This window comes from Erythrolamprus reginae, chromosome 2 (assembly GCF_031021105.1).
Source record: "Erythrolamprus reginae isolate rEryReg1 chromosome 2, rEryReg1.hap1, whole genome shotgun sequence".
Classification (NCBI taxonomy): domain Eukaryota; kingdom Metazoa; phylum Chordata; class Lepidosauria; order Squamata; family Dipsadidae; genus Erythrolamprus; species Erythrolamprus reginae.
In genome coordinates, this window is record NC_091951.1 from 36,085,693 (window position 1) to 36,112,504 (window position 26,812).

The 26,812-nt window shown below is 41.5% G+C and overlaps 2 protein-coding genes across 2 annotated transcripts in view; one reads left to right on the top strand and one right to left on the bottom strand.

Moving 5' to 3' along the window:
• The window catches only part of LOC139160180 (16 kDa beta-galactoside-binding lectin-like), a 79,667-nt gene that overhangs the window by 24,363 nt on the left and 28,492 nt on the right, over window positions 1–26,812 (top strand). The gene's annotated exons all lie outside the window — the stretch shown is intronic.
• Window positions 1,953–17,456, bottom strand: LOC139159361 (vomeronasal type-2 receptor 26-like). The gene is made up of 7 exons (XM_070736681.1): window positions 17,383–17,456; window positions 17,030–17,278; window positions 16,101–16,389; window positions 12,618–13,403; window positions 6,184–6,396; window positions 3,632–3,758; window positions 1,953–2,857 (listed from the first exon to the last, which is right to left on the bottom strand). The coding sequence occupies exons 2-7, from the start codon at window positions 17,248–17,250 to the stop codon at window positions 1,953–1,955; spliced, it is 2,541 nt and encodes an 846-aa protein (XP_070592782.1). The 5' UTR covers window positions 17,251–17,278; window positions 17,383–17,456.

A 26,812-nucleotide genomic window follows, 5' to 3' on the forward strand; every position in this document is an offset into this window, starting at 1 on the left:
TGGGTCCTATTCTTTTTAATATGTTTGTGAGTGACATAGGGGAAGGTCTGGTAGGGAAGGTTTGCCTATTTGCCGATGACTCTAAAGTGTGCAATAGGGTTGATATTCCTGGAGGCGTCGACAATATGGTAAATGATTTAGCTTTACTAGATAAATGGTCAAAGCAATGGAAACTGCAGTTTAATGTTTCCAAATGTAAAATAATGCACTTGGGGAAAAGGAATCCTCAATCTGACTATTGTATTGGCAGTTCTGTGTTAGCAAATACTTCAAAAGAAAAGGATTTAGGCGTAGTGATTTCTGACAGTCTCAAAATGGGCGAACAGTGCAGTCAGGCAGTAGGGAAAGCAAGTAGGATGCTTGGCTGCATAGCTAGAGGTATAACAAGCAGGAAGAGGGAGATTATGATCCCGCTATATAGAATGCTGGTGAGACCACATTTGGAATACTGTGTTCAGTTCTGGAGACCTCACCTACAAAAAGATATTGACAAAATTGAACGGGTCCAAAGACGGGCTACAAGAATGGTGGAAGGTCTTAAGTATAAAACATATCAGGAAAGACTTAATGAACTCAATCTGTATAGTCTGGAGGACAGAAGGAAAAGGGGGGACATGATCGAAACATTTAAATATATTAAAGGGTTAAATAAGGTCCAGGAGGGAAGTGTTTTTAATAGGAAAGTGAACACAAGAACAAGGGGACACAATCTGAGGTTAGTTGGGGGAAAGATCAAAAGCAACATGAGAAAATATTATTTTACTGAAAGAGTAGTAGATCCTTGGAACAAACTTCCAGCAGATGTGGTAGATAAATCCACAGTAACTGAATTTAAACATGCCTGGGATAAACATATATCCATCCTAAGATAAAATACAGAAAATAGTATAAGGGCAGACTAGATGGACCATGGGGTCTTTTTCTGCCGTCAGACTTCTATGTTTCTATGTTTCTATGTTTCTATGTCTATTTTAATTTCCCAGTGACCACCCAAGTAACTTTGGAATGTCCACCATTAGAATAAAAAAATTATGAACTATTCCAACTTCTGACTGGGTATTTCCAACCAATCTCACCTGCCTCTATATTGAAACTATATTTTAGCTCCCCTCGTTTAATTTCTATATGAATTCATTAATGAGTTACATTATCCAGATTGTCCTCCTCCTCTTAATTTGGCTGGAGGAGTCTGTTCCATTTAGTGATGATGCTGAGATCTTGAATACTGTACTACAGATAAACTATGATAATGTGCGGCCGGTGAATCATCCCCGGCCCAGATTTGCCGCAGGGCCAGGGAGACACGGCCCTCGGCGTAGCCGCCATCTTGGGGCTGGGATCTTGCGAGATTTTGCGAGATCCTGGCCATCTTTGGTCATCGGCCCTGGCCGATGATGTCGTTGGGGGGCGGGGCCCTTCACCTGGATCAGCATGGAGCTACGCCCATAAGTTGCCCCGGAAGTTTTTCTGACGTCATTTTCCACCCCGGAAGTAATTGTTTGACCCTGTGGGTCCTTGTTAGGTTTAGTTAAATTTATGCTAATTTAATGAATAAATTATGCAAATTTAATTAATAAAAATGACCCAGTTTTAAATCCAGCTCTCTGTGTCCGTGTCATTACTCCGCCTCTGCTGCAAAAGTAAAACTTTTAAAGAAAGTTCCAAAAATTATTTCTGATATATAAACAAGACTCTGACATACTGTACAAACAAGAATCATATTGCACAAGGGTCATGTTTCAAATATTTGAGGTGTGGTATTTCAAGCCACAGGCTAAGGGTACTGGTAATCCAACTTCTCAGGAGAGCTCAACACTCTATTTACAATTCTACTGGACAAGGGACATTTTCTTCCAACCACACTTCAAAGATTTCAAGCAAAATGGTGGTACCAATTCCTGTCTCAAAACACACAATTTTCTACTTTTGGACTGTTATAACATTTCTAATATCTATACATTTCTTCTGGCTTTAAGCTGCTCTTTTGTATTCAGGTCTGGCCTCAGAATCATAATGTAGCACTTGGGGATCAAGATGCAGCATAGCAGTCCAGCACTGGAGACCAATATGGAAAAGACCTGAACAGCTACCATATACTTCCCTTTGGTGCTCAGGTAAGTGGGAACAAATGTCATCCAGACACTACAGAAGACTAGCATGCTGAAGGTGATCAGTTTGGCTTCATTGAAGGCCCCAGGGAGATTCCTGGCCAGGAAAGCCACTGTGAAGCAAATGAGAGCCAATAATCCCATGTAGCTGAGTGTGATGTAGAACATGACAACAGAGCCTTCATTGCATTGCAGGATGATTACTCCAGGCTGGGAGTGGAAGTCAGAATCAGGGAATGGAGGAGAAATTGCCAGCCAGATGGAACAGATGATAATTTGGACAGTAGAACAAGAAAGGATAATGGAGCTGACCAAGCTCTTCCCCAACAATCTCTTCACTTGGTTTCCTGGTTTTGTGGCCAAGAAAGCCAGCACCACGGTGATTGTTTTGGCCAAGAGAGAAGAAATGGCAATTGAGAAGATGATGCTAAAAACCGTTTGTCGGAGAAAGCAGGTGGCTTTCCTTGGTTGACCAATGAAGAAAAAAGGAATCAAGAAGCAAAGTAGGAGGGAGACCAGAAAGATATAAGACAGATATCGGTTGTTGGCTTTGACAATGGGAGTTTCTCTGTATTGAATGAATATATTTAAAACAAGGCCTGTGGTTAGGAACAAGAGCAGCCCAAAAGATATGAGGATGAAGCCCACATGATCTTTGTAAGACAGGAAGGTTTTAACCTTGGGGATACATTGTACTCGGTCCTCATTTGGATACCGATCATCTGGACACTTGGTGCATTTTTCTGTATCTGAGAAAATAAAAATGCAATACTTCTTTAAATTTCAAGGAATACCTCCTTGCGACAACAGCTGATACCTGCAGCATTTTTCAAGATGCGTTTCTTAATATCTACTCAAAAAGAAGGTAGGAAAAACATTCGATAAACTATATAGAGCTAAAGTCTTTGAAATTGGAGAAAATCCTTGGACCAATGTGATTTCCTGTCTAATTTGCAGAATTTTCATCGTACCCAAGTTATTAGAGGTAAATAATGAATCAACTCACAAGGCACATTTTTGGGTTCATTTTACATGGTACTTACTCACAATCATACTGGACTCCAAGAAGACCTATCTTCTGAAATCTAGTTGTCTGGCAGAGAAAGGCAGTCTGGCAAATAATAGTGTCAGCTCCGGCATGCCAGCTGGCCAAGAACTGCCATTCATGGGGAGCAGCCACCCAAGTTCAAAGGCCCAGCCACCCTCCCAGAAGCAGCCTGAAAGCTGCCAGCACCCCAGGATCTGCCAGCCCAGTCCCCATGCTGAATCTCACTGTTCCATGTGGCAGAGATGCAGAATGAACACCTGGAGAAGCTTGCCAGGTAGCAAGGAGGCTGTATGCACACCAAACAGCTGAGAGGCAATTGAGTGGTAATGACTTCACCGGGGATGGCACGAAAATCCAGGGGAGCAACCACTGCTTTCTCTGGCCATCCTGGAACTCCATTCAGGACTAGACACTCCATCAATCTGGATGAATTCACTTCTACTTTCTTTCTACTCTCTTCTTTGGGGTCACCCACCTTCCTGATTGGAGATTGTCCCATCTGGACAAGGAACACAGTCATAGCAGCAAATTGGCTCTCCTTCTCGCTTTAGCTTCACAAATCCAAGAGGGCATTTCTCCACACATTTGGACTGAGGAAGTGACTAAGTAAAAAAATAATGAATTTCAAAGAATATAAGATAGCACCAACTCTCCTGACATGCTGGCATGTTCTTGAAATAAGAGGAAAAGCCCAGTTTCTAGAACTGTAATATTATGAGATAGAGGTGAAGTAATAAGAACATGTCCCCCCAAAATTGCGATTCAGGAATCTTTTACTGCAGCACATATGAGCTGTGTGGGGGAAAGTCATATTTCTAAGGCCCAATTAAGGTCCTTTCTGCTGAAGAACTACAATTAGGTAACAGCTCCTGGCATAGAAGAACAAACATATATTTATTGTTAGCTAAATTTGGAAGTTCCATTTACCTCCCCAGAAAGACTAACAATCAAGATCAGCAATTGCAATCAAGAGTTTTTAGATGAGGTATTCCTTAAAAGCCAAAGGCCAAATCTAAATAGCAATTCCTTTTGTATTGTCCCTCGTTGTTTCAGATATCAGAAAAGGTTTTTCTTTGAGTTAGAGTCATGTTTCAGTGCTTCAGTTTCCTGGAGGAGGGCATATCAGAACAAGTTGTTAGGATTCTATGTGAATACGCAGCTTCTGCTCTGGCAATCTCACACTACTCACCAGAGCCTACAAAACTTTTGCCAGACCCATCCTTGAATACAGTTAATCTGTCTGGAACCCATACCACATCTCAGACATCAACACCCTTGACAATGTCCAAAGATACTTCACCAGAAGAGCCATTCACTCCTCCACATAAAACAGAATACCCCACGAAAGCAGACTATCAATCCTTGGTCTTGAAAGCTTAGAACTACGATGCCTAAAACACAATCTAAGTATTGCCCACAAGATCATATGCTGCAACATTCTACCTGTCAATGACTACTTTAGCTTCCATCGCAACAACACAAGAGCACGCAACAGATTCAAACTTAATATTAACCACTCCAAACTTGACTGTAAAAAATATGACTTCAGCAACCGAGTTTGGTATTTCTTAAAACCTTCTTGCCCTACTCTTTAATGAGACACTGGCCCCAATCAGTGCAAGGTAAATCCTCATTCCAAAGCTTATTTCTCATTGGAACCAAATCCAGTCCTGATTCAGTTGTATTGAATATAGTCCAAACCTGAACTCATATACCGGTCAATGAATGTGTTGTTTGTTGTCTGAGGACAAAGAATAAGCTGACCACGATCCTCAGTACTTGAGGGCCTCTCTTGTCACTTACATGCAGCTTCTCCAGTTCAACACTTTATTTATTTGTTTGTTTGTTAGTTAGTTTGTTTCTCAAAACATATACAAGATAATAGGTATAAATAAAAAGCAAAATAGGTATAGGTAAATTTGAACAATAGGGCAGTAGGGTAGGGATGGTAGGCATGATGGTGTGCTTATGCACACCCCTTACAAAGCTCTTAGGAATGGGGTGAGGTTGACTATAGACAGTCTAAGGTTAAAGTTTTGGGGGCTTGAGTAAGAAACCACAAGGTCAGGTAGTGCAATTACAGGCATTGATCACTCTGTTGCTGAACTTGTATTTTCTGCAGCTGGGTTTTGAGTGGTTTACATTGCGTTTGAATCTATTGTGTGTTGTTCCGGTTGAAGCTGAAGTATTCATTGACAGATAGAACATTGCGGTAGTTGATTTTATGACCTACATTCCTAAGCCCAAAATTTCAGGTCTGGTGGAATAAGGTATTCTGTTTCAAGTAGAGGAGTGGAGGATTCTTCTTGTGAAATATTTCTGGACTCTCTCAATTGTGTTTATGTCCGATATGCAGTGCAGGTTTCAGACAGGTGAGCTGTATTTGAATATAGGCCTGGCAAATGTTTTGTATGCTCTGGTTAGCAGTGTAATATAGCCAGAGAAGCAGCTATGTAAGATAAAGTTAACAACTCTTACTGCCTTTTTGGCAATGTTGATCCATAGTCCATAAACTGATCCATAGTCCATAGGCTTAGCCCAGTGATGGCGAACCTATGGCACAGGTGCCACAGATGGCACGTGGAGCAATATCTGCTGGCACATGAGCCGTTGCCCTAGCTTAGCTCCAACGTGCATGTGTGTGCCAGCCAGCTGATTTTTGGATCCCACAGAGGCTCTAGGAGGTTGTTTTAGCTTCCAGAGAGCCTCTGGGGGGATGGGGGAGGGCATTTTTACCCTCCCTGCTTCAGGGAAGCCTTTGGAACATGGGGAGGGCAAAACAAAAGCCTACTTGGCCCACCAGAATTTGGAAAACAGGCTATTTTTGACCTCCAGAGGGCCTCCGGGTTGTGAGGGAAGGTGTTTTCACCCTCCCCAGGCATTGAATTATGGGTGTGGGCACTCGCACATACGTGATATGGCACACGCATGCTCTTTTGGCACACGAGGAAAAAAAAGTTCAGCATCACTGGCTTAGCCCAATGAAATGGATGGAAAGCAGAGAAAAGACATGAATATTTCTCCTACCCTGTTGTGCAACTTTAGCCACGATATAGTATCTTGGTTGAGTATAATTCTCTCTCTTTCAAAAGTTGCCATATGCTTTCTGACAAGACGCTTCTTTGGGATAAACACCCAGCTAACGATCTTCAGATCAGCCATCAAATCTCCATTTTGATCCACATACAGTTTGTATTGAGAAAGATTACAAAACTCATTCTTCTCCAGAAAAGGATGGAACTAGAATGGGAACATCAGGAATTTCAAAAGCAGTAAACTTAGTAACTTAACCTTTTCATCTGTTGTAATTTGAATCTTTCTTAAAATATGAGGTACTGCATGAGCATTTGTTTAAAGGTTGTTTGATCTACTTGGATGACATTTTAATATACTCAGAGACACTAGAGGAACACGTGACTCTGGTCAGGGAGGTCCTAAAGAAACTTAAAGCAGCTGAACTGTATGCTAATTTGGCAAAGTGTGAATTTCACAAGAGCAAAATTGACTATTTAGGTTATTGCATTTCACACCAAGCGGTGGAAATGGATCCGGAGAAAGTGCTGGCGGTTCTGGAGTGGGAAGTTCCACGAACTAGGAAGCGGTTGCAAAGCTTTCTAGGGTTTGCTAACTTCTACCAACAATTTATTCCAGCTTTTTCCCAGATAGCACTGCCGATCACCAGCCTGCTGAAAACCAAGGGAGAGGGTAAGCCCAAGCCCAACGGTCCATTATCGTGGTCCATGGAGTGTCAAGCAGCTTTTGAAAAGCTGAAAAGACTGTTTGCGAGTGAGCCAATTCTCAAACACCCTGATTTAGAGCGGCCGTTTGTGATACAAGTAGATGCAAGTGATGTGGCCGTGGGAGCGGTATTATTACAAAAAGATGAGGAACAGCAGTTACGCCCCTGCGCGTACACGTCTATAAAGTTAACTGAAACCAAACGGAGATGGGCTGTGTGGGAAAAGGAAGCATTTGCAGTACGCTGGGCCTTACTCTCCCAGCCCCATTACTCATTGAGGGTGAGCAACATTTTGAGGTTAAAGAAGTGCTGGACTCCAGAAAGCACAGGGGGAAAACTCAATATCTGGTAGCTTGGAAACATTTTCCTGCATCTCATGCTGAATGGGTTGATGAGAAACACATGAATGCCCAGAGGGAAATTGACCATTTTAGAATGAAATACCCTGATAAGCCCGAATGTTGAAATGTATATATTGGTGTTGTCTGTTTTTGTTTTCTAGGACTAAAGTCCCTGTTCCTGGAGGGGCCAAATGTCAACCTTTGCTGTGCTGCTGCATTCTTTTGCTTGGTTGTCATAGAGATGGGGAGGGGTAGAGATCAAGGGGGGGGGTTGGGAAGTGTGCAGGAGGAGAGTTAAGTTTCGATTTCCCAGGTGCCAGGAGGAGACCCTTAGATGGAAAATTCCTGAAGAGTGACAGGAGGAACAACTTGTGCCACCTGATGCATCTGGACAATGGAGATTAGGTGAATGCCCAAAAGGGGGTGGAAAGGGGTTTTTGATATGTGTATAATGCGCCATTTCTCCTCAGACTTTTCTTTTCTTTCGATGCTTCAAGTTCTGATTTTGATAAATTCACTTTTGAACCTTTATAAAAGGAGTTTTATTTGTCTGAATTCTGACTGGCAGCTTGACAGTGACATTCAGCAAGATTCCCCAGCTACCAAGAAATTGGAACTTCAAGACTTGAGTTTATATACAGTACCTTTTCCACTTTTTAAGTCAAAAGCTGCTTCTGGTGATGTTGAAAAATATGATTTCAACAATCGAGTTATCGAAGCGTGGAACTCATTACCGGACTCAATTGTGTCAACCCCTAACCCCCAACATTTCTCCCTTAGACTCTCCACGATTGACCTCTCCAGGTTCCTAAGAGGCCAGTAAGGGGCGTACATAAGTGCACTGGTGTGACTTTCGTCCCCTGTCCAATTGTCTTTCCTTTCTTTCACCTATCATATATATTCTCTTCCTTTCATATATCCTCTCCTCTAAGTTCACTTTTACCCTTATATATATTACCACATGTCTATTTTTCTTCCTATGTATTTTGTATATTGGACAAATGAATAAATGAATGAATGAATGAATGAATGAATGAATGAGTGAGTGAGTGAGTGAGTGAGTGAGTAAATAAGTAATTAAGTAAATAAATAAATAAATAAATAAATAAATAAATAAATAAATAAATAAATGTTTAATCCTGTGTCTATTGATGGGACCTCTGTTCCAGAGCTGAAAAATCTGCCCAGTTTTTGTGCATTTTGTTTAAATCCTGTCATTCTTAATTGGGTTTTGCTACCTGCAGCTGGGCTATACCTGCAGCTTGGGGCCAGGCTTATCTCAAATGTACATTCTTGTAGGTTCACAGCTTGCCTGGGGATGTAAGCTCTGGCAGTGAGCCAGACAGGTTTTTTTTTTTCTTCTGAGGCTTTATTTTAAGAATTTAAAGGATTGTGAATCAATTATTTCCTAGGGTGATTGGATTATTTGCTGTCTCATGTCTTTTCTCCTTCATCTGCACAACAGTAACAACTGATGAAGAAACAAACCCATATTTTGGTTTGTTAAATTAAATTTGTAGTTTTCTTCCTAAATGATTTAATTCCCAAATCATTTCGGAAAATGACTTCCCAAATGATTTGGGAAGTCATCTTCCCAAATAACAAATAGATTCTGACTGAATAAGAGGAAAATACCTCTTTAAAAGAAGAGGACTTTTAGTGTTGAGCCAGAGAACCAAAGAATTTCAATCTCCCCTTCTCTGCCTTAGTGAAAAGACATGGCAGCTATTGGTCAGAGAAGCTTTAAAGGGAGACTGCCACCTGTTCTATTATTCTATTCTATTCTATTCTATTCTATTCTGTTCTATCATATCCTATGCCTCTGCCTCTGCCTATGCCATTCCATTCCACTTGGCCAATAAAAAAAATTCCTATTCTAAACTGAAATTTAAAGGGAGACTGCCACCTGCTAACAAAAGAGGAAACTACAAGTACATGTTTTAATTAAAGAGACACTTGAATACTATAGAGGATTAAATTTGCAAAGAAGATATAAAGGGTTTTTTAAATAACCTCTGGGGCTACTCAAATGGAACTCAGTGCTAACGTATGGGATATAAATAATTGGAAATAGTGCACTCCTTGAAGGAAATTATAAAGACTAAATAAAGTGTACTCCTTGAATGGAATTATAAAGACTAAATAAATAATTCTTGGAATGTTGGACAAAATCAACATACTTTCTAAAAAATAAAAAATAAGATACTGAAGAAAGAGAGATGAGTGAAATTGTCCAGGAGATGGACTTTTATTTATTTTTATTTTTTTTAATTAGATTTGTATGCAGCCCCTCTCCATAGACTCGGGGCGGCTCACAACAACAATAAAACAATTCATGACAAATCTAATAATTTAAAAACATTAAAACTCCTTATTAAAGCAGACATACACACAAACATACCGTACATAAATTGTATAGGCCCGGGGGAGATGTCTCAATTCTCTCATGCCTGACGGCAGAGGTGGGTTTTAAGGAGTTTACGAAAGGCAAGGAGGGTGGGGGCAATTCTAATCATGGGGAGCTGGTTCCAGAGAGTCGGGGCCGCCACAGAGAAGGCTCTTCCCCTGGGACCCACCAAATGACATTGTTTAGTCGACGGGACCTGGAGAAGGCCAATTCTGTGGGACCTAATCAGTTGCTGCGATACGTGTGGCAGAAGGCGGTCCCGGAGATATTCTGGTCTGATGCCATGAAGGGCTTTATAGGCCATAACCAACACTTTGAATTGTGACCGGAAATTGATCGGCAACCAATGCAGACTGCGGTGTGTTGGTGTAACATGGGCATACTTAAGGAAGCCCATGATTGCTCTCGCAGGTGCATTCTGCACGATCTGAAGTTTCCGAACACTTTTCAAAGGTAGCCCCATGTAGAGAGCCTTATAGTAGTCAAATCTCAAGGTGATGAGGGCATGAGTGACTGTGAGCAGTGAGTCTCGGTCCAGATATGGCCACAACTGATGCACCAGGCGAACCTGGGCAAATGTCCCCCTCACCACAGCTGAAAGATGGTTCTCTAATGTGAGCTGTGGATCAAGGAGGACGCCCAATTTGTGGACCCTCTCCAAGGGGGTCAGTAGTCTCCCCCCCCCCCCTGGTGATGGACAGACAGATGGAATTGTCCTTGGGAGGCAGAACCCACAGCCACTCTGTCTTATCTGGGTTGAGTTTGAGTCTGTTGACACCCACCCAGACCCCAACAGCCTCCAGGCACCGGCACATCACTTCCACTGCTTTGTTGACTGGACATGGGGTGGAGATGTACAACTGGTATCATCTGCGTACTGATGATACTTCACCCCATGCCCTTGGATGATCTTGCCCAGCAGTTTCATGTAGATATTAAAGAGCAGGGGGGAGAGGACTGACCCCTGAGGGACTGCACAAGGGAGAAGCCTAGAGATCAACCTCTGATCCCCCACTAACACCGACTGCAACCGACCGGAGAGGTAGGAGGAGAACCACTGAAGAACAGTGCCTCCCACTCCCAACTCCTCCAGCCAGCGCAGAAGGATACCATGGTCGATGGTATCAAAAGCCGCTGAGAGGTCAAGAAGCACCAGGACAGAGGATAAACCCCTGTCCCGGGCCCACCAGAGATCATCCATCAATGCGACCAAAGAAGTTTCCATGCTGTAGCCGGGCCTGAATCCTGACTGTTGAGGGCCTAGATAATCGGCTTCTTCCAAAGACCATTGGAGTTGGAGCACCACCACCTTCTCAACAACCTTCCCCATAAAGAGAAGATTGGAGACTGGCCGATAGTTGTTAAGAATGGCTGGGTCCAGGGAAGGCTTCTTGAGCAGGGGGCACACAAGTGCCTCCTTTTAGGGATCTGGAAAGGACCCACTCCCCAGAGAAGCATTGATAATCTCCTGGACCCAGCTCCATGCCACCTCCCTGCTGGCAGAGACAAGCCAGGAGGGACACGGGTCCAGTGAACAGGTGGCGGAACTCACAGCTCCAATGGCCTTATCCATTTCATCAGGTGTCACCAGATCAAACTCTTCCCAGACAGGTGGACAAGTACGGACTTACTTTTTCAAAATAGGAAAGACATTATGGATCAAAGATTTAAGGACATTATGGAAAAAGTGGAAGACACTATACAAGGGATGATGACTACAGACCAAGATGCTCAGGTAAGGGAGGAATCAAAAGAAGAAATAAAGAAGGAAGAAGATGAGGAGATTATAATAAAAATATTAATGATTGATGAATGAAACCAGTGGGAAAACATACTAAGAGGGTTCGAATAAATGTTTGAAATGGAGGCAGGGGCCTTGGTAAAATCTTTAGAATATAGGCAGTGGAAGAGGGTAGAGGTGGGAAGAACGCTTAGATTGGACATCCAAGAAATAGATATAAATGGGGACCTAAGAGAGGAAAGGACAAGGCAAATTTAAAAAAAGCATAGCAATTAAAGTATGAAAGTGGAAGAGAGATGATGGATAGATGATTTCTTTTCTTTCTTTCTTTCTTTCTTTCTTTCTTTCTTGTTGCTTTCTCTTGCTTTCTCTTTCTTTCTTTCTTTCTTTCTTTCTTTCTTTCTTGTTGCTTTCTCTTGCTTTTTCTTTCCCCCCTCTTTTTTTAAAAGCAAACTAAAGTATAAACCAGGCAAGAGTTTTCGGAGAGGGGCGGCATACAAATCCAAATAATAAATAAATAAATAAATAAATAAAATAAGAGATGATGGATGGATGATTCCTTTTCTTGGTTGCTGTTTTGCATTGTCTTTCCCTCTCTCTCCATCTCTATGACATGATTAGAAGTTAGATAGGAAAGAAAGAAAATGTTTTTTCAATATAGGGTGATATGATTGAAAGCTGGAACAATTGATAAAAATAAAGGGAATATTAATGTAATACATTTTATTTGATAAAATGAAAGTAATAATGAAAAATATGTGGAATAACTGAATAATGATAGACTAACCTTATACGTGTGTACTGTGGTGGGAATTACATACTGGTAAATTGATTGAATGTAATAATAACTTTTAATTTGATAAGTTTTGTTTATATTGAAATGTATGGTGCCCAGGTGCTACACTGTTCATGCATTGATTTGACATTTTTATATTAAAAAACCCTTTAAAAATAAAAATAATAAAGTAAAATTCTAAGATGCTAATTACAAACCTACACATACAGGAATTTATTTAAAAAGGTGCACTTCATTTAAAAAATAGCAGTGTTTAATATCAAATATTCTGTGTCATAGTTCCTGTTCTTGGGAACATTCTTACTTAAGTGATTAGATTGGCCGGACTTGTTGGAATTCTGTAGCATAAGTAAGTTGAGATGGTTCCTCTCCTTCTCCTTTGAATTCCTATTCAACAAAGGAACTATGTTGAATGAATCTGTGTCAGGACACCGTACCTGCCATGGCTGCAGCCTTGGAGCCCACAAGCCCTCTTTGTTCTCCTTCATTATCCTCTTAGATCTGGAGGCATATGCCGCATTCAAGGCATGGGCCAGAGTATTAATGGCACTGTAAAAACGGTGGCTATTCATGATCTGCACTTTGTTCTTTTTCTTTTGGGTATCCAGTGGTGATTTCTCAGTGCATCTTTTCCGGCCTTTGACAGAAAAGACATGTTTTGAAAAAGAACAGATATATGACTGATATCCAAAGGGTGGATCCAGAAAGAAACTAGTCACAAAGGCATCCTTCATTTCCCCTCCCTTTTTTGTCTCAAAATCAAAAATCCAGATATGATTCACATATTGAAGAGCTGGGTTCTCCTTCAGTGGACATTTCGAATCGAGTGTTGTGATCCAGATTTTCCCTTCAATGGGTCCTGGCAAACTCCTAAGTATGAAATGAAAAGGAAGAATTCTCTCCAAAATGCCACCATATTCTATGTAGTGAACGTAGACATTGACTTGTCTCCACTTAGAGAGGGCACCTATACGCCAAGATCTTGGTAATTGTTGTGATATAACAACACAAATCCCATTCATGCTAAGCATAGGAGTAAAAGTCTTCATGAAATTATCTCCGTTCTCTGTATCTAAAGCGAAGAGACCAATCAAGATCCATCTGAAATGGAGAAGCACTTGTACAATTCCTGCGTAGAGGATCCCTTTTTTTGGGAAAAGCTGGTGATAAAAGGGCAATTCACTTTTATAATACAGTGAATGTGGAAATAATTTGAAATTGATCTGAAAAAGCAATGAAGAATACTGTGTTATATTTATGGTCAGATCAATTCCAAAATATTAGCTTTAAAGATATCCAATTTGATGCACATAGACATATTCAAATAGTTCATTATTTATTAGTCATTATTTATTTATTTATTTATTTATTTATTTATTTGTTTGTTTGTTTGTCTAATACACAATACATATTGAAGAGAATAGACATGTAGTAATATATATAAAGAAAAGGATAGAAGAAAAGATGCCCAGTCAACGAAGCGGTGGAAGTGATGTGCCGGTGCCTGGAGGCTGTTGGGGCCTGGATGGGTGTCAACAGACTCAAGCTCAACCCGGATAAGACGGAGTGGCTGTGCGTTTTGCCTCCCAAGGACAATCCCATCTGTCCGTCCATTACCCTGGGGGGGGAATTACTGACCCCCTCAGAGAGGGTCCGCAACTTGGGCGTCCTCCTCGATCCACAGCTCACATTAGAGAACCATCTTTCAGCTGTGGCGAGGGGGGCGTTTGCCCAGGCCCGCCTGGTGCACCAGTTGCGGCCCTATCTGGACCGGGACTCATTGCTCACAGTCACTCATGCCCTCATCACCTCGAGGTTCGACTACTGTAATGCTCTCTACATGGGGCTACCTTTGAAAAGTGTTCGGAAACTTCAGATCGTGCAGAATGCAGCTGCGAGAGCAGTCATGGGCCTACCCAGGTATGCCCATGTTTCACCATCACTCCGCAGTCTGCATTGGCTGCCGATCAGTTTCCGGTCACAATTCAAAGTGTTGGTTATAACCTTTAAAGCCCTTCATGGCACTGGACCAGAATATCTCCGAGACCGCCTTCTGTCGCACGAATCCCAGCGACCGATTAGGTCCCACAGAGTGGGCCTCCTCCGGGTCCCGTCAACTAAACAATGTCGGTTGGCGGGCCCCAGGGGGAGAGCCTTCTCTGTGGCGGCACCGACTCTCTGGAACCAACTCCCCCCGGAGATCAGAACTGCCCCTACTCTTCCTGCCTTCCGTAAACTCCTCAAAACCCACCTTTGCCGTCAGGCATGGGGAAACTAAACATCTTCCCCTGGGCACGTTGAATTTATATATGGTATGCTTGTGTGTGTGTGTGTATGTTAATATAGGGGTTTTTCTTAAATTTATAATATTTTAATTAATTGGATTATGTATTGGATTGTCTTTTCACTTGTTGTGAGCCGCCCCGAGTTTTCGGAGAGGGGCGGCATACAAATCCAAATAATAAATAAATAAATAAAATAATAAAAATAGAGGAGAAGATATATGAAAGGAAGAAAAGATATATGAGATAAAGGAGAGACAATTACACAGGGGATGAAAGGCCCACTGGTGCACTTATGTACGCCCTTTACTGACATCTTAGGAACCTGGAGAGGTCAATCGTGCATAGTCAACCCAAATGAAAATAAAGAATAAAAATACATGACATTAACAAGACTCAGATTAGCAAAGTTGAAAAGGACCTTGTAGGTCCAACCACCTGCTCAAGTAGGAGACCCTACACTATTTCTCATAAATGGCACTCCAATCTCTTTTTGGAAGTCTCCAGTGATGAAGCTCCCACAACCTCCAAAGGCAAGCTGTTCCATTGGTTGATTATTCTCACTGTCAGAAAGTTCCTCCTTATTTCTAGGTTGGATCTCTCCTTGATCAGTTTCCAGCCATTATTCCTTGTCTGACCTTCAGTTGCATGCCCCACCACCACCACCTCTCTGTGGCAGCCCCTCAAATATTGAAACACTGCTACTATATCTCTTCTGGTCCTTCTCTTCCCTAGACTATCTATGCCAAGTCCCTGTAATTGTTCTTCACATGTTTTAATCTCCAGTCCCATGATCATCCTGGTTGCTCTCCTCTGCACTTTTTCTAGAGTCTCAACATCTTTTTTATAGCGTGGTGATCAAAACTGGATGCAATCTAGCTAAGGCTTTGTAGAGTGGTATTACTATCTCACTTGATCTAGATTGTATCCTCTGTTAATGCAACATAGGATTGCATTGGCTTTTTTGACTGCCACTGCGCACTGTTGGCTCATATTTAGCTGGTTGTCCACTAAAGCTCAAAGATTCTGACAACAAATATATTGGATAACTATTTGTCTGAAGTTGTGTAGGGCGGTGGTTGGACTAGAGGACCTACAAGGTCCCTTCCAACTGTTCTGTTCTGTTCATTTACATTATCCAGTTGCCAAATCCCATGCACCACATATATAGCTCAAGAGAAAACAAAAATATGTTATTTCTTTATTAGTATCCTGCCTTTATTATTTGTAGAAACAACTTCAGCAGTGAACAGATTTTACATATCTTCCTCCTCCTATTTGGCCCAAAGTCACTCAGCTGATTTTGATGAAATCACACTTAGCCAATAAAGAATTCTATTCTATTCTATTCTACTCTATTCTATTCTAATCTATTCTATTCTATATAAAGAGTGGTTGCAGGAACTGGGCATGGATAGACTAGTGAAGAGGAGGAGCAGGGGAGACATGATAGCAATGTTCTAATGTTTTAGGGGCTGCCATAGAGTGGAAAGGGTCAAGCGATTCTCCAAGGCACCTGAAGGACAGATAAGAAATAATGGATGGAAGCATTTCTTCAATTTCTAAGTGAAAATATGGTTAGATCTATCACATACCAGCCCACCACCACATTCAATTTATCTAGCAAAAAATAAAAACCTGTGGGATTTTGTAGGTGTCTCCTAATTTTGACATCTGGATGGAGATGTCGTCAGCAGCTCCATCAACAAGAGCTAAAATATTGTCCTTCCTTCCACAGCTGTAGTTGGGAACATTGGCTTCTCCAGTAGAAAGCATGTCCAGCAAGGCTTCTGAAGTCATAAGTGTGTTCAAATAGTTGTCATGGATGTTGTAGCCAAGTGTAAGATTGTAAAGAAGACTGGGAATCTTGTTGACCACTTGAGTGTTGAAAACGTAGCGTAGGGCTCTCTCGGTTTCAAAAACTAAACTAATGTAAAAAATGTTCAAGTTATCATCATCATCATTAACAGCAATAACAAAATATTTTTTTAATTTAATCTTCGTCTCCACAAGCCTTCTGAATCTTAATACAATACCAATCTGTAACCAAAGAAAAATGATAGTTTACCATTACAGTCCAGTAACCAGGATTCAAAATTACTCAATCATTAAAGAGAAAGCATCATAAGGGGGAAGACGCTGTTTCATAAGCTACCCAGAAAAGCAACACTAAAATCAAGTCATTCTCTCTTCCTATGAGAATCAGGCACTGCATATGAAAGAGCAGTTACAAAATTGTGGAAATGGGCTGGGCAGAGACAGCTACAACCTATTCAATAACTACTTTAAACCAAAGTTGATATTAATCCTCATCAGGATTAGATCAGGAAACTTATAGAATCTGGACTTTTTTCAGTTTTTTTTCTTTCCTAACCCATTTTTGGATTTGAGATATTTTATATATACAATAAGACGTAAGAGAGCAATGGAAAACAGAAGCAATGGAAATCAAAATGACTGAAGAAATGATGGCTACAAAACACATATCAGTGAAAAAAGAAGAAAATAATGAGAATGTTAGAACTGAAAATAGAGGGAATGCAACTCCATCCCTACGAATGACTTACAAGTCAAACTGGCAATGAGGAGCTGTGTTGAAATGCAACATTGCCATATGCAATATTTTTGATCCAGTGTTCATGAAATTAATGAGATGGTCTCCTGGCTTGTAATAGCTCCATGGTTTTTGTTTATCTTGGTGCTCAAAATTCGGTGGACACTTCATTCTAATCTTCCCAGGGATTGTCTGGGACACCAGGTGAATCAAAAACAGAAGCAGAATACCCATAAGGCATGCAGCTGGATCAATCTCCTTCCTGTTTTTTCAAAAAAAGAACAAGAAGAGTTAATTTATTCAAAACACCTTCACAATACAGTCTAGTGACTTTCCTGATTCAGACAGAGACAAACCAAGCTTTACCTGTAAAGGAAAAGAAGCTATATTCAAGAGTGCAGTCTCTGCCTGTCCCAAAACCATGTGCCACAATGTACTGTATGTTGCTGAGGCTTTTATCCTTTTCTGATGCAAGATTTCCTTCCATGTTGTTTCAGCCTGATGTTTACCTCAAAGACAGTCACCGAAGAAGTTGACAAAGAGGTCCCATAAATTATAGCAAGAAACAACTTCTCTGGAGATCCAAAAATTCTTCAGGGTTCCATTTGCAGAGGAGTACCTGGAGAAAAACAGTGAAAAATCATAAATCCATCCCTTGGGACAGTGTTCTGTAGGGGTTATCAGCCTTCCTGTCAGGTCTTGTCCAGAAATTGATGCTGTGTAAAGATGGTTTAACAACAAGATAATGACTTCTGCTGTTCCGTGGTGTAGTAACTTGTCTTCAGAGACCACTGGGGAAGGTCATTCAAAAGTACATATTAGGTGACATTCTAGATTGGTGGCACTTACTTCAAGTGTTGCCTGTAAAAGCCAATAAAACAATCAGTACCTTGAACCCTGTCTATTGTTAAGGAGTTGGAGCTGTTTGTGGTATTTTTTCCATTAGATCTTCATATATGAATCCTGATTGGAGCTGATTTTAAAATTCCTTGTGACAGATGCCAAATTTTCTTTCCCATCTTTTCTAGAAATACCAATTTTGAGATGATTAATAGCAGGAAAATGACACCTTGTAAACTACTCCCTTCACTCCTCCACTCGAAACAGAATACCCTACGAAAGCAGACTAACAATCCTAGGTCTAGAAAGCTTAGAACTACGTCGCCTAAAACACGATCTAAGTATTGCCCACAAGATCATATGCTGCAACGTTCTACCTGTCAATGATTATTTCAGCTTCAATCGCAACAACACAAGAGCACGCAACAGATTCAAACTTAATATTAACCGCTCCAAACTTGACTGTAAAAAATATGACTTTAACAATAGAGTTGTCGAAGCGTGGAACTCATTACCGGACTCAATAGTGTCAACTCCCAACCCCCAACACTTCTCCCTTATACTCTCCACGATTGACCTCTCCAGGTTCCTAAGAGGTCAGTAAGGGGCGTGCATAAGTGCACCAGTGTGCCTTCCATCCCCTGTCCAATTGTCTCTCCTTATCTCATTTATCTTTTCTTCCTTTCAAATATGTTCACTTATACTTTTATATCTTATCTTCTATTCTTTACTTATATTATTACATATCTTTCTCTTCAATGTGTATTATGTATTGGACTAAATAAATGAATGAATGAATGAATGAATGAATGAATGAATAAATAAATAAATAAATAAATAAATAAATACTCCCTTTGCTTAATAGGGAGAAAGTTATAGAAGGGTTTGGTCTTTTTATTTTTTCTTTTCTTTTCTATTCATTCATTCATTATTCATTCATTCATTCATTCATTCATTCATTATTTTACTTATATGTCGCCCCTCTCTATGTACTTGATTGTTCTCTACTGTCCTTCCACATCTGTGTAAACACTGAGAAACTTTATATTTGAACTTTTTTTCCCACTAAGAATACAGCAGGCTGTGAGACATACAGCTATGATGGCAGCATTTCCCACAGGTCTGTGATATGATGAACATTATCTCTTGCCACATCCTTCCTGAAACTGGTTGAGGGGGCTTATAGCCTGTGATGTTCTTAAGAATACCAGGCTTGGGCAGAGTTATGCATGCCTTTCTTCTACCCCATTGAGAACTTGGGGACTTGCCAACACAACTGCCTTTTTCTTTGCTACTTTTGATCAGCAGCATAATCCCCAGGATTTCATGGCATCTGTAATTTTTTATGGAGTTGGGGTTTTAAAAAAAAAAATGGAGGACCCAAAATTATCTCTGTCGTACGATATATCTGTGGTGGGATTCAAATAATTTAATAATCATTTCTCTACCCTAATGACTGGCTGGGTAGGCATAGTTGGGTGACTGTGGGCATGGTCAACTCAATGTCACTCACTTCGAGGGGCACCTTGCCTGCCCTCTCCTTGCTACACCCGCTGCCCAACCCTTCCCTCCCAGCCACTTCTTCTCATGCCTGGCCTGTCTCGTCTCGCTTGGCCTCATCTCACTGGGCAGCTCACCTCACCCAGCCCCTCCCCTCCTGGCCACTTGCTTCAAGGGCCTCAATGTATCGATACTTCTATAAAAATATTCCCCTTTTTTCTTTTTTCTTAAAAATGTTTTTATTGAATATATACATTAAAAACAGGGTACAGAAAAGCAAAGGGAATATATATAATGTACATTCTAACATTTATAATTTACTTATATAGTACACGTAGCTGGGGAAGGAGAAAAGAGAAAGGGTTGGGGAAGAAGGGAAAGAGATATAAAGGGAAGGGGGATAGGAAATTGGAGCAAAAGAGGAGTAGTAAGAAGAGTGTAGAGGGCCAGCGTTAGAGCTGGGGCTTTCATGCTTTGCGGTCTGTGGTTTAAGCACATAGGTGGTATAGATTTCCCTAAAGTTTTTATCCATAGGTTTTTGATGTAATTGTTAGTGCCAACACGTATCAGTGGTTTAAAGGTTTGTTCATTCAGTTTCTTTGTAATTTAAAGTTTGTGTCAATCAATGTTTACAATTTATCATTTCAATTTGATATTATGATTTGTGACGTAGATTGCTAGTTTTACAAGTTGTTTTTGTTGGATATTTTTCTTGATGAATAATTTTTAAGTAATTTCTTTTTTTTAACCAATGGTACCATTTGTCCCATGCTTTTTTCAACATTATTATTTGCATCCAAAAATATCAACTGAGGCACTCAGTGCCTGGGTCGAGGAGAACATTGCCTGAAGCACTGCTGCCAAGCCAAAGTGGTCCATCGATGTTGGGAAGATGGAAGGCTGGAGTGGCAGAATCAAAGATGTCACCCTCACCAATGGGAGCCAATGACTTGGTTGGAAGCAGGAGATAGGAGACCTTTGGAAGACACCTGCATTGGAGACCTTGGCTCTCAGACTCTGCCTTTGAAATGTATGCATTGTTTTCTCCCCTTCCTTCCCCCCAACCCCAAGATTTTGGTAAGTTGAATAGCATTACTTTTCAAATGTTTCAAAAAGCACTCCTACCTCTCCGGTCAGTCGCAGTTGGTGTTAGTGGGGGGTCAGATATGGACCTCAAGGCTTTTCCCTTGTGGGGTGCCCCAAGGGTTGGTCCTCTCCCCCCTGCTATTTAATATCTACATGAAACTGCTGGGTGAGATCATCCAAGGGCATGGGGTGAGGTATCATCAGTATGCGGATGATACCCAGTTATACATCTCCACCCCATGTCCAGTTGGTGAAGCAGTGGAAGTGATGTGCTGGTGCCTGGAGGCTGTGGGGGTCTGGATGGGTGTCAACAGACTCAAACTCAACCTTGACAAGACAGAGTGGCTGTGGGTTTTGCCTCCCAAGGACAATACCATCTGTCCATCCATTACCCTGGGGGGGTATGTTATGTTATTATGTTATTAATGTCTTTTAAACTGATTTAATTTTTTATTGTTAGATTTGTAATGTATTGTATTACTGCTATGCTGTGAGCCGCCCCGAGTCTTTGGAGAGGGGCGGCATACAAATCTAATAAACTAAACTAAACTAAACTTCAATCTTGACATGCTGACTCTGTTGACAAAACCCTCCTTGGCTTTCATCACCCCTCCCTTTGCTTTTGTGGGTGCATAGCATGGAATCTGTCCACAAATGTATTGGCTCTAACAACATGTACTTTAGCACACACTGGCTCTGTTATTGGGTACCCTTTCCACTGCACTAGATACTTTCCTTTAAAATACCTTGAGTCTAAGATTATCTTGATATTGTAATGCTGCTGCCCTCTCATATAAATAGGGGAGGAAGGATTGCTTTCCAGGGATCTTAGCTTAGAAGTCTGGGCTGGTTTCAATAAGCTACAGTGAATACTGGATGGACCTTTCCCAGTGTTTTGGCAATTTCATCTCCACTGTAACAGGGTTTATGATGCTTACCACTTGAAAAGGTCCTATGTAATTGGGATCTAGTTTTCTGCAAGGTAGTCTTAAGTATCTCAGATACTTTGTGGATATAAATATATACAGTAATACCTCGTCTTACAAACCTAATTGGTTCCAGGGGGAGGTTTGTAAGATGAAAAGTTCGTAAGACGAAACATTGTTTCCCATAGGAAACAATGTAAAATCTATTAATCCGTGCAACGAAAAAAAAAACGCAAAAAAAAGGCGCCACCTGGCTTCTCCTGAACCCGAACGCCAAACCTGAACATCTGGGTTCGGTGTTTGGGAGGCCGCCAAGAAGCCCTCCCCGGCTGTTTTAAAAGGTGACCGCCGGGCGGTGGGGCTTCCCAGCGGCCTCCCGAACGCCGAACCCGGAAGTTTGGCAAAAGTTCGGGTTCAGGAGGCCACTGGGAAGCCCCGCCACCCGGCTGTCACCTTTTCAAACAGCCGGGGGGCTTCCCAGCGTCCTCCTGAACCTGAACGCCAAACCTGAACGTTCAGGAGGCCGCCGAGAAGCCCCCCGGCTGTTTTAAAAGGTGACAGCCAGGTGGCAGGGCTCCTGAATGCCGAACCCGGAAGTTCAGGTTTGGCGTTCGGGTTTGGGAGGCCGCTGGGAAGCCTCGCCGCCCGGCTGTCACCTTTTAAAGCAGCTGGGGGGCTTCCCAGTGTCCTCCTGAACCCGAACGCCAAACCTGAACTTCCAGGTTTGGCATTCGGGAGGCCGCCGAGAAGCCCCCCGGCTGTTTTAAAAGGTGACAGCCGGGTGGCGGGGCTTCCCAGCGGCCTCCTGAACGCCAAACCCACATTCAAGTACAAGGCAATGGGTAACTGTGGTGGCCTTTCCATAGCATGTGGCTCTTATGTAAATGACAAATCCAATCATGTAGAGTGAAAATTTTAATAATTTAATAAATTTAATAATCATTAATTATAGCAGATTCTTTCTGTCTCGAATAGCTGACTAGAAGATACAGACTAACGATGAGAATAAACAAAAAGGAGGATACAGAGTATTTTAAAATATGGGACAAACTGTATAACTGGTTAAATAAAAAGAGGATAATTCAAACTAAGCACATCGCATAGGGATGAGTTATGGGAAATATACTGGGGTAGGAAGATTTAACAGAGAATAAAAGAGTGAATAGATAGAAAAGATTAGAACTAAGGTTGAGCGAATTTATATAGGCGAAGTATATTAACTACAGTTTAAATTATTTTAAATTAAGAACTTCTATTAATATTACAAAATCACAACACACCAAATGTGTGAGACTGTAAATAAATATATGACATGATATATATAATGGCATAAGATATAGAAAAATATTAGTAAAAATAAGATAGTGAAAATAAAGATATCTCTCTTGTTTTTAAATGTTTTTTTCTTTTTCTTTTTATTTGATCATATATGTATATTTGTAATGATACTGTAGTGATACTATTATTATTATTATTATTATTATTATTATTATTATTATTATTGATTAAATTTGTATGCCGCCCCTCTCTGTAGATGCAATGATATTGTAGCGATACTACGTGTATTTGTTTTTTCTTTTAAATAATAAACTTTATTTAAAAAGAAGATACATTTTAATAAAGATAGCCACAAAGATTGCTGAAAGCATATCTCCACTAACAATCAACTAATATATAGTAATTACTTAGGCAAGCCAAAATTAACTAAACTCCTCCACCAAAAAAGTCCAACACCTGTCCAGTCACACATTTATTTATTTATTTATTTATTTATTCAGTCAGTCAGTCAGTCAGTCAGTCAGTCAGTCAGTCAATCAATCATTGCTTGCTTGCTTGCTTACTGACTTGAGCAGAAAGAGAAGGCAAAACCCTTCCTTTCCCTTGACCATCAACAAATGGTACTCAAGGGAATCCTGCCTGCCTCAACCAACATAGAGGCGGCACATGGATATCCGTTTCAATTACCACCAATACACTTGGCATCCATGAATGTGTCCAATCCTGCCTTGAAACTATCAAGGCTGACAGCTGTCACAACTTCTTCTGAAAGTGAATTCCATAAACCAAAGACTTTCTGGGTGAAGAAATATTTCCCTTTATTTGTCCTCACTTTCTAACATATGAGCTTTAGGGAGTGCCCCCTCATCCTAGTATTGTGTGATAGAGATAAGAATGTTCCTCTATCCACTTTTTCTATCCCATGAATGATTTTATAAACTTTGATCAAGTCACCCCTTAAACACTGTCTTTCAAGGCTGAAGAGATCAAGGCGTTGCAACCTGGTTTCATAAGGGAGTTGCTCCATTTCCTGGATTCCCTTTTTTTGCACCTTTTCCAGTTCCATTATATCCTTCTTGAAGGGCGGTGACCAGAACTGTACACAGTACTTCAAGTGTTTTTGACAGAGTTACACACTAGAACCAGTAGTAAAGACACCTGTGCCCCTTAAGCTCACACCAAGGACCAGTCCCCTATAAAATTACCTCTCCAGGCCACATTTTCTCTGTAGAGAACCCCTCTGATTTTGGGAATAAACAAATCTCCTGTCCTGACAGTATGTCTGGGTTTCATTTTGATTCGTTCCTGCACAGCCCTGACTCATGTTGCAACCCCAGAATAATTATTTGACGCAAGGAAGGATGCATTGCTCACATCAGATTGTGACAGGCTTCAGATGACATTGCTGTCAAATTTGGAAAGTCCCAATGGCTGTATATAGGGCTGGTCCTATATTTTAGGAGTGGCTCAACAAGTCCAGAAAAGCTATTCCACCTTTATTTATTTATTTTTATTTATTTATTTATTTTGTCCAATACACAATGAGGGTTTTAGTGTGTATATATCTGTATACACATAGTAAAATACATGATGAAGGTTATAGAGGAAATACTCATAGTAAAATATATCTAAGAAATAATAGAAAAGAAGATAAAGTAATAGAACATATCAATGAAAGAATAGAAGAAGAGATATAGGAATAGAAGAAAGGTATAGGAGATATAGGAAAGCAATAGGACAGGGGACGGAAGGCACTCTAGTGCACTTGTACTCGCCCCTTACTGACCTCTTAGGAATCTGGATAGGTCAACCATAGATAATCTAAGGGTAAAGTGTTGGGGGTTTGGGGATGACACTATGGAGTCCGGTAATGAGTTCCACGCTTCGACAACTCGGTTACTGAAGTCATATTTTTTACAGTCAAGTTTGGAGCGGTTAATATTAAGTTTAAATCTGTTGTGTGCTCTTGTGTTGTTGTGTTTGAAGCTGAAGTAGTCGCCGACAGGCAGGACTTTGCAGCATATGATCTTGTGGTCAATACTTAGATCTTGTTTAAGGCGTCTTAGTTCTAAACTTTCTAGGGCCAGGATTGAAAGTCTAGTCTCATAGGGTATTCTATTTCGAGTGGAGGAGTGAAGGGCTCTTCTGGTGAAGTATCTTTGGACATTTTCAAGGGTGTTAATGTCTGAGATGCGATATGGGTTCCAAACAGATGAGCTGTATTCGAGGATGGGTCTGGCAAAAGTTTTGTAAGCTCTGGTAAATAGTGTGAGATTGCCAGAGCAGAAGCTACGTAGGATTAGGTTTACAATTCTTGAAGCCTTCTTGGCTATATTGTTGCAATGGGCTTTGGCACTTAAATCTTTTGTTTTTAGTATACCAAGATCTTTAACCGAGTGGGGATTATTACTAGAGTTTTCTCAAGTTGGTGCAGCCAGACAGTAGTAGGTTTCTCTTACCTTTGCTACCAGTTCTGGAACAGGAGCACACAGGTCTGGATGTGCACATTGCACACGTGCAACACTTTTGCGCATGTGCTGAGCATTTTTGGTGCACCCAAACCAGTGCAAACTGCAAGCAACCCACCACTGGAGCCTGAGACAGAAAGACTTAGCTTTTCTTTTGTTCCATTGAGGTAGTTTTATTATTCCAAAAAAAAAAAAATTAAAGCTGTTAGTGTCTGGATGGGAGGCAATAGGCTCAAGCTCAACCCAGACAAGACCAAGTGGCTCTGGGCATTCCCTCTGACGGACTGTTCCATTTGTCCCTCCATTGCTCTGAGGCGGGTGGGGGGAGGTTTTGACTCCATCAGATAGGGTTCGTAAGCTAAATCTTGAACACCATCTTTCGGCTGTGGCCATGGGACCTTTGCCCAGGTTTGCCTGGTGTACCAGTTACAGCCCTATTTGGACCAGGAGGCTTTGCACACAGTCACTGAGGCCCTCATTACCTCCTATCTTGATTATTACAATGCGCTCTACATGGGGCTACCCTTGAAGAGTGTTCAGAGACTGCAGATAGTCCAGAATGCAGCCGTGCAAGCTGTTATGGGTGTACTTCAGTACAAGCATATAACACCAACACTCCGCGTGCTGCACTGGCTGCCAATCAGTCTCCGGTCACAATTCAAGGTGTTGGTTATCACCCATAAAGCCCTACATGGCTTAGGGCCTGACTATTTATGGGACCGTCTCCTGCCACATACCTCCCAGAGGCCTATTAGATTGCACAGAATTGGCCTCTTCCAGGTTCCATCAACTAAACAATGTAGGTTGGCGGGACTTCAGGGGAGGGCCTTTTCTGTTGCTGCCCCAGCTCTATGGAACCAACCCCAGATGTTTGCACTGTTCCCAGTTTACTGGCTTTTCGAAAAGCTGTTAAGATCTGGCTTTGTCGACAGCCTTGGGAACGATGCACTCTAACATCAGACATGACTGAATTATGTTTGGCTGGATGTTTGCCCAGGTTCGCCTGGCGCACCAGTTGCGGCCCTACTTGGACAGGGGGTCATTGCTCACAGTCGCTCATGCCTTTCATCACCTCAAGGTTCGATTACTGCAACACTCTCTACATGGGGCTACCTTTGAAAAGTATTCGCAAACTTCAGATCGTGCAGAATGCGGCCGCGAGAGCCATTGTGGGGCTTCCTAGATTCGCCCACGTTTCTACAACACTCCGTGGCCTGCACTGGCTGCTGATCAGTTTCTGGTCACAATGTTGGTAATGACCTTTAAAGCCCTACATGGCATTGGACCAGAATACCTCCGGAACCGCCTTCTACCGCATGAATTCCAGTGGCCGATAAGGTCCCACAGAGTTGGCCTTCTCCGGGTCCCGTCGACCAAACAATGTCATTTGGCAGGCCACAGGAGAAGAGACTTCTCTGTGGTGGCCCCGGCCCTCTGGAATCAACTCCCCCCAGAGATTAGAACGGCCCCCACCCTCCTTGTCTTTCGCAAGTTACTCAAGACCCACCTATATTGCAAGGCATGGGAGAACTAAGACATCTCCCCCAGGCTTTTTATATTTCATGTTTGGTGTGTCTGTATGGTTTTTAATTATTGGGGTTTTAATATATTTTTATTATTAGATTTGTCCCATTGTTATACTGTTTTTATTACTGTTGTGAGCCGCCCCCAGTCTTCAGAGAGGGGCGCCATACAAAT